Source organism: Spodoptera frugiperda, chromosome 19 (genome assembly GCF_023101765.2).
Source record: "Spodoptera frugiperda isolate SF20-4 chromosome 19, AGI-APGP_CSIRO_Sfru_2.0, whole genome shotgun sequence".
NCBI classification, from domain to species: Eukaryota; Metazoa; Arthropoda; class Insecta; order Lepidoptera; family Noctuidae; genus Spodoptera; species Spodoptera frugiperda.
This window is the reverse complement of record NC_064230.1, coordinates 7,062,780-7,078,463: the sequence shown is the minus strand read 5'-3', so window position 1 is coordinate 7,078,463 and position 15,684 is coordinate 7,062,780. Positions and strand designations below refer to the sequence as shown.

Genomic DNA, 15,684 nt, shown 5'->3' with positions numbered 1-15,684 from the left:
AAGTAAAAAAATGTTAAAATAGCCATATTTTTTAGGGGGAGGGGGTTCAACCACCCATATTATTTTTTGTCGATAAAATTAGATGTAGAACTCAGCCTTAACGGGTTAGAAGTCTCACCCCTATTATATTGTATAATAATTAATACAGTGTGACTGGTAATTAGTGAACGATATTTAAACACGTGATTGTACTCATGATTATGATCACCCCTATCACATTGTATATGTTTAGTCTACAGATTCTAATGCATTTATTGTCCTGTATTGCAGAGTAAAGTGGCGATGAAGGTACATCTCCGGCTGCACTCGGGCGAGCGGCCGTACCAGTGTCCTCTCTGTATGAAGGGATTCATCAGCAAGAATACCATGATGGTACGTACATACACCGCATGTTAACACATTCAGTGCCACCAACACGCCTGGAGAGTCCAAGATACCCTAATCTAAAGAATTGCATAGAGTCGCACCCTCTATGCAATTCTTTAGATTAGGGTATCTTTAGTCTTCAGTATTATTTTAAGCAGAAAATACACCATGCATTTTGGAAAGAGAGAGCAAAAACATTGAACTCGCTGGGCGAGTCGACGGCACTGGAATAAAATTTACATGGACTCTCCAGGCGAGTCGGTGGCACTGAATGTGTTAACTAACAGAGGGCGTTTCTGTTTACCCGCAATAGTATAGCATCCATACATGCTAAAAAAAATATTACCATTCAAAAACAAAACAAAACAATTTTATTAAGTACTAGCTACTTCCGCGCGGTTTCCCGCTCTGCATGGTGCCTATTGGTCATAGCGTGATGTTTTATAGCCTATAGCCTTCCTCGATAAATGCGCTATCCAACACAAAAAGAATTATTCAAATCGGACCAGTAGTTCAGGAGATTAGCGCGTTCAGACAAACAAACTCTTCAGCTTTATAATATTAGTACAGATTAAAATATTTTTATGTTCATGTTAGAACTTATAAACTAGTGTGCAGTCCAACAAAACTATATATCTAGCGTTTGTCGGATGAATAAAGTTTAGAGATCAGCGAGTAAAGTTCCCTAAGAAAAGGAGGATCCTCCGACCAGGCGGTGATCGTGTCTGGCAGCTTTCTGCCCAACAGTTGTTCGTTGGGATTGTCTATCCGTGTTAATTCGCATGTAAACTTCACATGTGCGATGTAGGATATTTATGACGTCATCCATTGATTTGCTCGTCGATAGTCTATGTGCGACTTCTGACATCTGTCACTTGTCACTTGTCAGAGTGTCGCCACAAAAGTATTATTTTTTAATATGTATCAGTAGCATAAAAGATAGTATATATAATATGTAAAGTATACTAGCTTCTTGCCTTCCACTAGTGAGGATTAGAAGTAGCCCATGTGTACGGTATAAGCCGGTAAACGATCAGACGGATCACCTGTTGGTAAGCAATCACCGCCGCTCATGGACACTTGAAACAGTAGAGGTGTTACAAGTGCGTTGCTGGTATTTTTGGGGTTAGGAATTTAATAAGGGTTGTTAGGGAATTGGGGATCAACACATATAGGCTCTATAGCCTTACTCGATAAATGGAATAACTAAGCAACGCAAAAAAAATTCAACAATAAGTGTCCCCTGCTGACCAAAGGCCTCTTCTCACACGGAGAAGGAATGAGCATTAATCACCACACTTGCTCAATGCGATTTAACCTTTTGACCGCCAGAGCATAAACGCTTCGCCGTGCCCTCCACGCCGAGACACAAATTCAACGAAATAACCTTGAAAATATTAGGGATTCCAAAATGTTATCGATAAACCAAAGTGAGTAATAATTTTCGTCTGAATTTTTTTTTGAATAAACTGCTTATAACATAAAAATAATATTTATTTAACCTAATCTCCCACTGTAATAAACTTAAGACCACATTAATAGCAACTATCAATGAAATATCAACCTTTTGAGACACAAAAATACATATAAAATTGCAGCAAGTTACAGCACTATTATCTATCAGTTACGCGCCATTGGCATGTATACATGCCAATGGCGCGGGCAACTATCCATTTTTTTTAATCTCTCGTTTGTGATTAGGGATGTAGTTAGCTGAATAATGTAACTTATCGAGTTCATTTATGTATTAGGTAATCAAATTTGAAAACTGCTAAATAGGTATCTATAATATCTATATAGGTATATAAAAAATCTGTAGATTTTAGTGATATTATTTATACACTTTCATATTCTTAAAATAGTTGCCTTGTATTTGTAAAATGTCACATGAAACTTAAAAATATAAAAAATCAACAATCGTATTTATTTATTATGCTCATTAACAGCCTTGTAATTGAAAAAGGTTACGTGAAACTTAAAAATATATAAAAATCAACAATTGTACCTATAAAACATTATGCTCACTAACAGTCTTGGAATTGTAAAATTTAAAACTAAATTGTATATTATCTATAATTATTATCAATAACAAAAATTTCTGATGTTGATAGTAACCTACAAAAATATTTTATAATTATCTAGAATGCGCAATAGTTCTTCTGTACTATAAACCTCTTCACTCGCCATTTTTGCAATTAAAATGTAGGTACTAGATAAAATATTTTTCGCAACTTCCCCGCATTTAAAAACACGGCACGCGCTTACGACGTCACGAGTTTACCTTTTTTCTCAGAGACTAAGGTTATATATATACTTTTTAATAGTTATTACAAAAAATAAGCGAGTCATTTAGCTCAAGTTTTAATATTACTTGAATTACACTACATCACTAGTAGGCATGTATACATGCCATTGGCGCGAGAGAACATGCTTTTTTAGCCGATATTTAAGTTGTTTTTATCAATCAAATATTAGAATAACTATATTGCAATTTTGTTCACTGTGTACAATTATGTAATAACTGGGTATTCAGTTCTTAAGATACATCAATAAAACACGTGAAAGTAATGATTTAATGTGTTTATTTTGTTTTTCTCTGTGATCTGTTTCTTGGCATCTATAGATGTCGGTGGCGCACAGGGCACGCTTGCGCATGACATCTATACATGCCATTGGCGTTCAAAAGGTTAAAGCTATTAAATTTAATAATAATATTATATTTGTAATTTTCAGAAACATCGGAAGACGGTACACTCTACTGAGCGTCCCTACGTGTGCGATAGGTGTCCGAAATCGTTTAAAGGAAAACACAACCTCATTAAACACGAACGGGTGAGTAATCTTCTTTCTTCTTTCCTCAAAAGACCACTACAGAATCAACTTGCACGGTTCTCCGACATTTTTAATTGATTTTGTCTGGACTTTAAAAGAGACTATGACCTCTGAGTTTGTTTCGGCATTTCTTCTCAGAGTAGTCGGATAGGAAATGCCGGCCTCATCTAGCTATTTAAGAGATTGACGTGTAAAAGAGTTACATTGTAACCTATTTGCAAAAATAAATATCATAGCTAGATGAGGCCGGCATTTCCTATCCGACTACTCTGAGAAGTAATGCCGAAACAAACTCAGAGGTCATAGTCTCTTTTAAAGTCCAGACAAAATTAAATAAAGATGTGAGAGATATGAAAATAAAATTATATATTTTTTTCTTGTTCACAGAAAGTGCATGACAACGAGGCTAATGAGACAGCGACAGCCACTACGCTGTTATCGCTCGGAATAATATTATAGTATTATGAACTACTCTGCTATACTCCGGAGACAGGAAAACAGGTGTGGAGCCTTACTAGAAGACATACTACCTCATACACGCGGTTTCGCCCGCGTTTTCATGCGATAAAACGACTCTAACATTAGAACTTGAGACGGGATATTTACCATGTTTATTTATATTTATGAGTTTCCGATATTTCGGCACTGTTGCAAGCGCCATGATCACGGATGAACTGGAGTGGATGTTTAAGAGCAGATAAATCTATCTTTCTAAGTCATTATGCAATAATAAAATGTCACCTTGATTTATTCGTGTAGTTTTGTAAAGTAACTAGCTTCAGTCATCGGTTTCGTCCGCGTTTTCGTAGGATATAAAGTATCCTATGTATTATTCCAGACCATAATCTACCTCTGTTCCAAATTTCATCCCGATCCCATCAGTTGTTTTTTTTTTAATTGATTTATTATACTTAGAATTCCTTCCTGTGTAGTGGGTGCGTTTACAAACATACAAGTTCACATACACATGACACACAGACCCGAAACAACAATTTGTGGATCATATAAAGAGTTGGTCCGTGCGGGAATCAAACCCGCTTCACGTTGCAGTCAAGTTTTGATTGCAAACATACAAACTTTTGCATTTATATCATAAGTTAATGTTGACATTTAAACAGTGACTCGTGTAATGTAGAGATTGTCCAGTCAACTGATGGTAGCGTGGACTGTCCAGGCGATACGTACTTAGGTATCGTCATGAGCTAATGGTAACATGTAAACAGTGATTGTTTTCTATTAATAATAATTTATTCAAATGGTTGATTGTCCAGGGGGCCCATTGTAATTATAATAATAATTTAATAAAAATGTTGATTTTATAAAATTGTTTTTCATTTATTTACCTTGTTTTTTATGGTATAAGCCGGTAAACGAGCAGACGGATTACCTGATGGTGAGCAATCGCACCAATTGTGCAGTCAATATTGTGTTGTTCATGTACGATTCACCCAATTTGTCATTTTACCGTACCGTACGAAAAAATCATATCGGATGGTGGTACGTGGCTTTAGGCAAATTAGACAAGTAACAGAGGCTGCTTTCCACAGCTATGCTACGAGTATGTAGTAGCTAAGCTGTGAAACTATGTGACCGTTTCCACTGATACTAAGCTCTCTATATCTCTCTCTATCTATAGCACCCATCTTTTCACATAAAAACATAGCTTACCTGAGTCCGTTTCCACCAGTGCTAAGCTATGTGTACCAATGAATATGAATTGTCTTTGCTATTAACCTCACAGAGCCCGAGACCTTTCCAACGAATGCAAAACCGTGGAAATCGGTTCGTGCGTTCTGGAGTTATAGCGTCAGGAAGGAAAACCCGACTTATTTTTATATTATAGATTACTGATTGGAAAAAATATATCGCTTCGACTCTGCGCTAATATAAATCAATCCTTACTACAGTTAGAGAAATAACTACACAAAGTCAAGTTTGAAAAAGAATTTTATTTACTTAAATTTTTACATAAATAAACATCATCATAAAGGCTGGTTTTTCAACGGCATATAACTAGCTGGCGTTTCTCTGCTCCTATTGATCGTAGCGTGATGTTTTACAGACTTATTTGAGAACAGAAGGCGTACTCTAATTCAACGAACGAACGAAAAAACTTCGCAGATTGCATACTGCAATTCTATTTATTGCGAACTTTCGTGAACAAAAATGAACGAATGAAATGAAGATAAATGTTAAATGATATTTATTTCTGTAAGTAGGTTATAAAATAACACTTTTACACGTCAATCTCTTAAATAGCTAGATGAGGCCGGCATTTCCTATCCGACTACTCTGAGAATAAATGCCGAAACAAACTCAGAGGTCATAGTCTCTTTTAAAGTCCAGACAATGAAATAGAGGATAATGTGAGAGAAAATAAATAGGTTTTGATATAAAATTACAAATAAAACGTTATTTCATGTAATTCTATTAGTAAATCAATAAAACCTACGGCCGAAGATTAAACGAAACTTCGCATTCGAGAACCGGAGTAGGCCCCCAGTAGTTCTGAAAATTATACGAATCAACACTTCTCCTGTCTGTGCTAAATAAACGTATTTTCTTTCTTTCTTTCATTGATATAAAGATAAAATTATATTTGAAAAACCAGCCCTTAATATATGGTGACTAGTAATTAGTGAACGATATTTAAACACGTGATTGTACTCATGATTACAAATAACAAAATTTCATTAGCACGCGCGCGTAAAGTTCCAAAATATCCTACCTAGTCTTACGCCCGAATACTCAAAAGCTACTCAATTTCAAGTTGTACTTAAATATCGTGCTATCTCTGTCATTTTATAAAGAATTGATAGGGACAGAACTACATTTAAGAGCGTCTTAAAATTGAGTAGCGTTTGAGTATTCGGGCATTAGTCAGATAACGCGGGCGCATCGCTGCGCGAAATATTGTTTTGTTATTGTAATAAAAATAAAACTAATGAGTATACAAAAACAGTTTCTTCGGGAAAGTTGTTTGTAATCATGAGTACAATCACGTGTTTAAATATCGTTCACTAATTACCAGTCACCCTATATAGTACATTTAAACTATCTTATAAGCGTTACACATACATACAAAATTTCATTCTAACTCTTTATAATTTAACTATTTTAGACAATTATTTACACAATATAATGACTGTAGACAACACATTAGTCACCAGCTCTCCCCGCGGGTATCACACACCCGGTTAAGGAACTTACTAGAGATCTCAGATCTCCACAAAGCGTGGAGATTATGTAAAAGCCTATATGTATAGAGAGGAGTGGAAACCATTTCATTCTTTCTCCTCTAATAATATCTTCTGATTTATTTCGTTGCGGGATCCAAGACAGTCATTCATGTCCCTGGGACGTTGGACTTCAGTGTTCCGGTGTTTGCATGGTTGTATCTACTGTAGATCCTGGTGCATAGGAGTTGTGTAGGCTTTTTTTAGGCGTGAACATCATCCAATGTCTTCTCCCGGCTTGGGTAAGGCGAGAGGGACTATCTCTTACTGACTAAAAACCACCCCGTTCCTACTTCTGCTTTTATAGCCGGAGCCCCGGTAACCCGCTAGGTAGTCCGCAGCTCCGGATCAGGCATCAGCCTTACTGGACCTCATCTATCTAAATCTGGTTAAACACCACCCCATTCCTACTCCTTCTCATCAAGTCTTGACAACCAAATAAGTCTTCTACTCCGGAGGTTAATCAGGGTTGTCCCATTAACACATTGAACGCCGTGGTAGTCACCGGTGACCGACGTTAGCGGAGGATGTGCCTTCAACAGTTTTCTATTGGCAGTCAAAGACTTAAAAGAAATTGTCTGTAAAGTCGGTTCACTGACTATAGTTGAACGTGACAACGTCTTAAGAAAAAATACTGATGAAACGGTAGCATTTTCAAACAAAACAGTATCTTTAACCTCCATATACACTTTTCACTGCACTTTGATACTCGAGCAAAACATGTAAATGTACTTATCATAGGCGTAGCCAGGGGGGTTTTGGGGGTTCAAACCCCCCCCCCCCCCGAAAAATGCGTACCTAGACATTACAGAGCGTTATTTTTCTAGTTAGCATAGTACATCCCCTGTTTGGCAAAGGTCTCTATGACTACCTATGAATCTGTTTATAACATAAATAGTTTTTTTTGTCATGTATTAAGTTTTTTTTTCATGGGTCTACTTTCTTGAACCTGTGTCGAAACTAAAACCTGGCTACGCCTATAGTACTTATAGCATAGCAGTCGTCCACGGAGACGCATTATGAAGCAAGAGAGAGAGATGCGAAGGCTGATTTTTCTTCTCTCTCGCACGTTCCACGCTCTCGCTTGCACTAAATGCTCAAACCTTTTTAGGTGAGAAGAGGCCTTTGGTCAGCAGTGGCCAACTTATAGGCTGTTGATGTGTGTTCTGATATAAGTGTAAAAGTCATTGTGATCCTTAAAAATTTCAACGTGTTTCCCAACAAAAATCCAAGCCTTACATGGATCGCCTCAGAGCGAGGTAACGACGCTTGAGTCATGTTTTATAAGACGTTGTCTCGTCAAAAATAATGTAGAGGAGGCTCATAGTCCAGCATAGGCCTATAATTACTGTTCATAAACTACTTCATAAGTAATTTCTCTGGAATCCACATCTTCATATAAAATCTCGCTCTCCTCAATCTGTTCAGGTTTTATAGTGTATACCTCGGGCGTCATATAGTGTTCCTCTTGTTGTATTTGCATTTCATTTGGCTCGCTTATCGTTTGCACTGGAAATTACAAAATAGAATTATTAATTTAAATGATAAATGATATTTATTTTGCAAATAGGTTACAATGTAACTCTTTTACACGTCAACCTCTTAAATAACTAGATGAGGCCGGCATTTCCTATCGGACTACTCTGAGAAGAAATGCCGAAACAAACTCAGAGATCATATTATCTCTGATCATAGTCTTTTATTTACATGTATATGTAACGTAACTGCCTCGTTGGTCGAGTGCGACTGCCGGATAAGGAGTGTCGAGTTCGATTCCTGAGTCGGGCGAAGTATTTGTGGGTTTTTTTTTCGGTTTTTCGAAAAAAGTTGCTAAGGGAAAGGGGTAGGTAGAGGTGTACGGTATAGCACGTAATGCCACTAAACAATGTACACTCACTTTTCACCATTTCTTTTATAGGTACCATGTAATAGGGGATGGGCTTATTGCCATATACCGGAGACCCAATTACCCCCTCGGTAATCGGGGATTGAGAAGATGGGGTCTTCCCAATCCCCGATTCCCCCAACAACCCTTAAATTCCTGACTCCCAAAAGGCCGGCAACGCACTTGTAACGCCTCTGGTGTTTCAAGTGTCCATTGGCGGCGGCGATTGCTTACCATCACGTGATACGTCTGCTCGTTTACCCCATATCACTACATAGTATAAAATAAAGTCCCTTTTTCTGTCCCTTTATCCCTTTGTATGCTTATAAATCTTTAAAATTATGCAACGTATTTTAATACAGTTTTTTTAATAAATACAGAATTCAAGAGGAAGGTTTATATGTATCATACATGTATATTATATCACCATTGCACTTTTAGGGAACAGAGAGTAAAGTTCCCTAAGTAAAGCAGTATCCTCCGACCAGGCGGTGATCGTGTCTGGCAGCTTTCTGCCCAACTGTTGTTCGTTGGGATTGTCTATCCATGTTTATTCGCATGTACACTTCACATGTGCGATGTATGGTTTATGACGTCATCCGTAGATTTGCTCGTCGATAGTCTATGTGCGACTTCTGTCATCTGTCACTTGTCAGGTGTCGCCACACACCCATGCGAAGCTGGGGCGGGTCACTTATTCAATATATTTTTTTTTTTTTTTTATGGAACAAGCCGGCAATCGAGCAGACGTATTTACCTGAAGGTAAGCAATCGCCGCCGCCCATGGACACTTGAAACACCAGGGGCGTTACAAGTGCGTTGCCGGCTTTATGGGAGTTAGGAATTTAAGGCGTGTTGGGGGATCGGGGATTGGTGAGGGGCCTCCGGTAACCTCACTCACACAACACAAGCGTTGTTTCACGTTGGTGTACAGCTCGGCCGTGGTATCACTCCGGTCGGGCCGACCTATTCGTGCCGAAGCATGGCACTCCCATACTAGTTCTATATAAAAAAAAATATACAAACCTGCAGTACTATCCTCACTATCCATGACCCTCAATATAGCAGCTCGCAGCATCTCTCTCTCCTTGGCCTTGTTTCTCCTGGACTTGCTCTTGTACGGAGCAGGCATCTTCAAGTGAACCGTGTTGATGTGGAGCTTCAGTGAATTGGACTGAGTGAAGAACTTGCCACATTCATGGCACTCGTAAGGTTTTATACCTGTGTGTACCTGCAAATTTAAAATGTTATATTATATATATATATATATATTTAATTATTTTTTTAATTTATGGGTCGACGTTTGGCCGCTATCTCGTCTGATGGTAAGTGATGATGCGGCCTACGGTGGAGCACGTCTGCCCATAAGCAACCTATTCACTCGGGCTTTGAAGACACCCAGGTTATACCCATCAGGAAACACAGACTTCAGCAAGGAGTTTCACTCCCTAGCAGTTCGCACAAGGAAGCTTGAAGCGAAGCGCTTCGTACATAATTATATAAATAAAAATGAATCTTTTACGGAGCTTTCCCACCAGGTATGTGCTATGCTAAATTGCTGTGGATGCGATTGGCTTTTATTAAACATATTCATATTCATTGTTACACATAGCTTAGCACTGGTGGGAACGGTCTCAACTAAAATATGTTTTGTATATGGACAGATGCGCAGCTACACAGCTTAGTGTCAGTATAAATGGTCACATAGTTTCACAGCTAAGCTATTACATACATCTTCGCAGCGTAGCTACATTGCACATCTCTGGTGGGAAAACATCAGAAATGGGTAGTTTTGAAACATCAAATTGAATTGTCCGTCAGTCTGTCTGTCAGTGAAGCTCGGTGCTTGTTCCAAAGTGTAGCTTCGAATGGAAAGAAACTCCATATTATATTTAACTTACCCGATCATGTCTCAGTAACGCAGCCTTATTGCTAAATGCTTTCGGACACAGCGGGCACTCGTACGGACGCTCTCCCGTGTGGGTGCGGGTGTGAATCTGAAACAATAACAATTTAACTATCATTAAAAATTGAACTACATACTATAATGTACACCTCTGCCAACTCCTTCAGGGGTATAATAATAATAATAAATACATGCATGAAACAACGCTTGCGTTGTTTCGTTGTGTGAGTGAGGTTATCGGAGGCCCAATTCCCCCCTTCCTAATCTTCCCAGTCCCCGATTCCCCAACAACCCTTAAATTCCTAACCCCCAAAAGGCCGGAAACGCACTTGTAACGCCTCTGGTGTTTCAAGTGTCCATGGGCGGCGGCGATTGCTTACCATCAGGTGATTTGTCTGTTCGTTTACCGGCTTGTTCCATAAAAAAGGCCTTTATGTAGCAGTGCAGTGGACACTTATAGGCTGTTGATGTAGTTATGATGATTTATGATATTTTGAACTAACCTGTAGGAACAGTGGCATGGTGAAACTCTTGGCGCATTGTGTGCATTTGTACGGCCGCTCGCCGGTGTGGACTCGCTGGTGATATCTCAACGCTGCGTTGGACTGCAAAGAAAACAACAAATTAATTAATTTAAAAAATAATAGGAAATTCACTAAAAAATCACGTAACTATCGTGAGACATACTAATTTAACTAAAAATCACAGTTTTATTCACGTACATTAATGGAGAAAAGCTCTACTCATGCTCAACATGAGTATAAATGACAAATGGGCATATCTAATGAATGCTAACTCGATACAACGACGGGTATACGACACCCATCTGAAGAGTAGGGATAGTGACAAATAAATTGTAATGAGTATATTCACAACCGAAAAAAGCCCAGTAATACTTTGCCCGACCAGAAGGGTCGATTCCCGGGTCCGGCAAAGTACAGTAGAACTCCAATTATCCGAATTAATGGGGACCGGGACCCATTCGGATAATCAAATATTCGGATAATCGAATTTTTTTTAAAAAAAATTGCCATTGAAGAGAATAAAAGCTACGTTTTGATATTGCACTATTTTTTATTGAATTAAATTGCGGGGGGAAGTCAGTGTCAAGACTTGACGCGCAAACACTGGCTTCGCGGGGGGGGGGAGTATAATAGCGCACTTAGACTTTTTTGGACAATTTTTGTGATTCGGATAATCGGCGATTCGGATAGTCGGAGTTCGGATAATTGGAGTTCTACTGTATTACTGGGCTTTTTCGATTTTTCGAAAATTCGTCAGTCAGCAAGGAGTCTGGAATTGTGTCCGGTATATGGCAATAGGCTCACCACCTATTACATGGGACTAATAACACAAATGGTGAAAAGTGTGTGTACATTGTATAGCGACATTACGTGTCGTAATGTGCACCATTGCCTACCCCTTCAGGGATAAAAGGCGTGACGTTGCGGTATACTCACAGCGTATCTCTTCCCGCAGACCTCGCAGACAATATTCTTCACATTATAATGAGACTTGGGCTTGCGTTCCTTCTTGATCTTAGCTTTAGGCTTCGGAGGCTCCGGTTCCTCTATAATTTCCTCGTAGATCTGCAAATAATTATAAAAAAATATAATTAAAAGGTTTATTTAATTAAGTGTGGGAGAGCCATGCTTTAGTACGAATTAGTCGGCTCGACGGGCGTGATAGGTACCTCGGCCTCACAGATAATCGACGTGACGTTGTGTGCTTATCATCAGGTGATGCATCTGCTCGTTTACCGTCTTATACCATAAAAAATGTCTTAAACCTCCGGGACACCACAACATCTATTTTATCTAAGTATTTATAACATAAATAAGTACACACACGCCGGGTCGGGCAAAGTATTACTGGGCTTTTTTTCCGTTTTTCGGAAATTTCTCAATAGAGGCACGGAGTGTCTGTGTCCAGTATATGGCAATAGGCTCACTCCCTATTATGTGGGACATATAAAACAAATAGTGAAATGTGCACCTCTGCCTACCCCTTCGGGGATAAAAAGGCGTGACGTTGTTGTTGTTGTTATATAATACAAATAAGTATACATACTATCTCGGTGGGCTCTCCGAGCTCCTCTTCCTGTGTCTCCTCCACGACGTACTCATCATAATCATGCTCTTGCTTGATCTCAATGTGGTTGCTCTCACAGTGCTCGATGCACGCCTCCTCCGTACTGAATAGAGCATCACACTGGAACAAACATGGGCAAGGGTTATTGAAGAATTATTAGGGTAGGGGTTATTAACCCTCCACTGGTGATGTGTATTTGACTTACATAATCAGTGACCCTGGTCCCCTGCACTGTGATTTTGTGGTTTATGTATTTTTTTGTTATTAATATTAGATTTTTTAGATAAATATTTTGAATTAGAAACGATATAAAATAGGACATTGACTTTGGAAGGACACAAAATGACATAAATATACAAAAAGAAGATAAAAGAGTTAAAATGGCATAGACAGGACATAAAAATAAAACGCCCGTATTGCTGTTGCGGGGTGGTCTAATGGTAGAGGGCGTGTAGTAAGGCAGCTACTCGAAATCGCAACCTAATTCGACAAACAGTTTAAAAATTATTCTTAGTTTTTAAATTACCTGGTCTCATAGACATATAGGTCACCAATGGCGGGTTAAGGGCAAAGTCAGTTTAGAATATTCCGGAAAAGACTATTCCTGAATATTCTAAACTAACTTTGCCCGCATTCCCGTGTGCCAGCAGGTTGGCTCACATTATTGTAAGATAAAACACTGGCAGAAGCTAGTTAAAATATGAATGAATTACACACACTTCTAATTATTGTATCATAATGAAACTTGGCTATTATAAAATATTGATTTGGAAAAGTGTAAAGTGTTGCCTATTTGTAAAGTAAATAATCATGGTAAACAAGCAGACGGATCACCTGATGGTAAGCAATCGCCCATGGACACATGCCCATGTTTTGTAGAGATTGTCCAGTCAACTGATGGTAGCGTGGACTGTCCAGGCGATACGTACTTAGGTATCGTCATGAGCTAATGGTAACATGTAAACAGTGACTCATGTAGTGTAGCGATTGTCCAGTTAACTGATGGTAGCGTGGACTGTCCAGGCGATACATACTTAGGTATCGTCATGTGCTAATGGTAACATGTAAACAGTGACTTGTGTAGTGTAGAGATTGTCCAGTCAACTGATGGTAGCGTGGACTGTCCAGGCGATACGTACTTAGGTATCGTCATGAGCTAATGGTAACATGTAAACAGTGACTCGTGTAGTGTAGAGATTGTCCAGTCAACAGGTGGTAGCGTGGACTGTCCAGGCGATACGTACTTAGGTATCGTCATGAGCTAATGGTAACATGTAAACAGTGACTCGTGTAGTGTAGAGATTGTCCAGTCAACTGATGGTAGCGTGGACTGTCCAGGCGATACGTACTTAGGTATCGTCATGAGCTAATGGTAACATGTAAACAGTGACTCGTGTAGTGTAGAGATTGTCCAGTCAACTGATGGTAGCGTGGACTGTCCAGGCGATACGTACTTAGGTATCGTCATGAGCTAATGGTAACATGTAAACAGTGACTCGTGTAGTGTAAATTGTCCAGTCAACTGATGGTAGCGTGGACTGTCCAGGCGATACGTACTTAGGTATCGACAAGAACGATTCACAACTTTACATGCAACCAGCGGGTATTGTTGAGAAAATGAATTAACAATGAAACCGTGGGTGGACATTTAAATTGACAACCCATCATCTACACTACATATTAAATGATTTATTACGCAAGACAAGACCGAATTTGTTTACAAACTTTACCCCCATTTTTCACCTAACATACAAACATATCTTACACGAAAATGTATAGCAAAGGCAGCAGAATACATAGAGCTACTTACGACGCCGCATTTAATTTCCTTTTTCTCCTTTTTCATTGCATGATCGCGTTCCAAATGATTTTTCAACTCATCTTCATTTGGGAAAGTTTCGCCACATTCACAGATTATATAGTGAATACTCACGAAGGAGCAATAGAACATATCGTCAGACATGGCGAAGATATTACGACGGGCACAGATTACTAATTTGATGTTAAAAACTGATATTAATTTTCTATGTCGACCGCCATTTTGGTTTTCTATTTTCTGTGTAGTGGGTTAGTGTTGTCTGTGCTGCTATGGTTGTAGTATTAAAATTTTTAGTCGATGGTTTTGTGTTTGAAAGATGTGAATTTTAGTCGATTTATGTTTTGTTGTGTTAAATAATGTTGAAATTGTGTATTGATGTTGTTTGTATTTAGAAAACAGTTAAACGTTGAATTTGTTGTGGAATATTATGATATATTTTTTTCTAAATATTTATTTATAAAACATGTTAAGTTAGAAAAGTGAGATTTATTAATGAAATCCTGTTGTTTTAAATACTACACGGAGTTTATTGTAAAAGGATTATTTAAGCCACACGGTATCATTAAAACATTTTAATCTAGAAAAGTGTGATTTATTATTAAAATCTATATTTTTTCAATACTACACGTTTTTTAGGGGTTTTACCCTTTACTTAAGCCACACTGTCTCTTAAACCATTTATAAATTGAATTCCAATTTGAATAAAAAAATGGTGAAAAGTGTGTGTACATTGTATAGCGACATTACGTGCCGTAATGTGCACCTCTGCCTACCCCTTCAGGGATAAAAGGCGTGACGTTGCGGTATACTCACGGCATATCTCTTCCCGCAGACTTCGCAGACAATATTCTTGACGTTGTAATGGGACTTGGGCTTGCGTTCCTTCTTGATCTTAGCTTTAGGCTTCGGAGGTTCCGGTTCCTCTATAATTTCCTCGTAGATCTGGAAATAATTATAAAAAAATATAATTAAAAGGTTTATTTAATTAAGTGTGGGAGAGCCATGCTTTAGTACGAATTAGTCGGCTCGACGGGCGTGATAGGTACCTCGGCCTCACAGATAATCGACGTGACGTTGTGTGCTTACCATCAGGTGGATCTGCTCGTTTACCGACTTATACCATAAAAAATGTTTAAACCTCCGGGACACCACAACATCTATTTTATCTAAGTATTTATAACATAAATAAGTACAACGCCGGGTCGGGCGAAGTATTAAAGGGCTTTTTTTCCGTTTTTCGAAAATTTCTCAGTGGAAGCACGGATTCCGGAACTGTGCCCATATATGGCAATAGGCTCACCCCCAATTATGTGGGACTTATAAAACAAATAGTGAAATGTGCACCTCTGCCTACATTTGTTAAGCTAGAAATGTGAGATTTATTAATGAAATCCTGTTGTTTTAAATACTACAAGTTTATTGTAAAAGGATTATTTAAGCCACACGGTATTAAAACTTTTAATTAGAAAAGTGTGATTTATGTTTTTTAAATACTACACCTTTTTTAGGGGTTTTACCCCTAACTTAAGCCACACTGTCTCTTAAACCA

General features: G+C 38.5%; 2 protein-coding genes and 1 long non-coding RNA gene across 7 annotated transcripts in view; 1 reads left to right on the top strand and 2 right to left on the bottom strand.

The window, feature by feature from the left end:
• Positions 1-13,731, top strand: part of LOC118281095 (uncharacterized) — a 33,604-nt gene extending 19,873 nt beyond the window's left edge. Inside the window, exons 14-18 of one of the 4 annotated variants that reach the window (XR_007706301.1) lie at positions 271-372; positions 3,100-3,198; positions 3,586-4,387; positions 13,355-13,459; positions 13,565-13,731. Coding sequence is in view for 1 of the 4 variants with exons in the window: in XM_050700678.1 (XP_050556635.1) it covers positions 271-372; positions 3,100-3,198; positions 3,586-3,657 (273 nt within the window). In the remaining 3 variants the exon portion in view is untranslated. Of the gene's footprint in view, positions 1-270; positions 373-3,099; positions 3,199-3,585; positions 4,523-13,354 lie in introns of those variants that run through there. The other 3 variants (XR_007706300.1, XR_007706299.1, XM_050700678.1) reach the window with 3 other exon arrangements.
• The window catches only part of LOC126911861 (uncharacterized), a 39,100-nt gene that overhangs the window by 13,739 nt on the left and 9,677 nt on the right, over positions 1-15,684 (bottom strand). The gene's annotated exons all lie outside the window — the stretch shown is intronic.
• Positions 5,128-14,387, bottom strand: LOC118281096 (zinc finger protein ZFP2-like). Of its 2 annotated transcripts, none has more exons than XM_050700766.1 (7): positions 14,127-14,387; positions 12,296-12,436; positions 11,686-11,814; positions 10,729-10,830; positions 10,221-10,316; positions 9,346-9,550; positions 5,128-7,943 (listed from the first exon to the last, which is right to left on the bottom strand). In XM_050700766.1, the coding sequence occupies exons 1-7, from the start codon at positions 14,277-14,279 to the stop codon at positions 7,780-7,782; spliced, it is 990 nt and encodes a 329-aa protein (XP_050556723.1). In that variant the 5' UTR covers positions 14,280-14,387; the 3' UTR covers positions 5,128-7,779. The 2 variants fall into 2 exon arrangements, with proteins under 2 accessions (XP_050556723.1, XP_050556724.1); XM_050700767.1 differs by having other exon boundaries at positions 14,250-14,380.

What these genes read in the sequence shown, in the direction of transcription:
- LOC118281096 (XM_050700766.1), bottom strand. Translation starts at nt 14,279, where the DNA reads ATGTCTGACGATATGTTCTATTGCTCCTTCGTGAGTATTCACTATATA. An exon ending in AGGAAATTAAATGCGGCGTC is followed by an intron (nt 12,437 to 14,126) that starts GTAAGTAGCTCT and finishes TGTTTGTTCCAG; the next exon opens with TGTGATGCTCTATTCAGTAC. An exon ending in TCGGAGAGCCCACCGAGATA is followed by an intron (nt 11,815 to 12,295) that starts GTATGTATACTT and finishes AATTATTTGCAG; the next exon opens with ATCTACGAGGAAATTATAGA.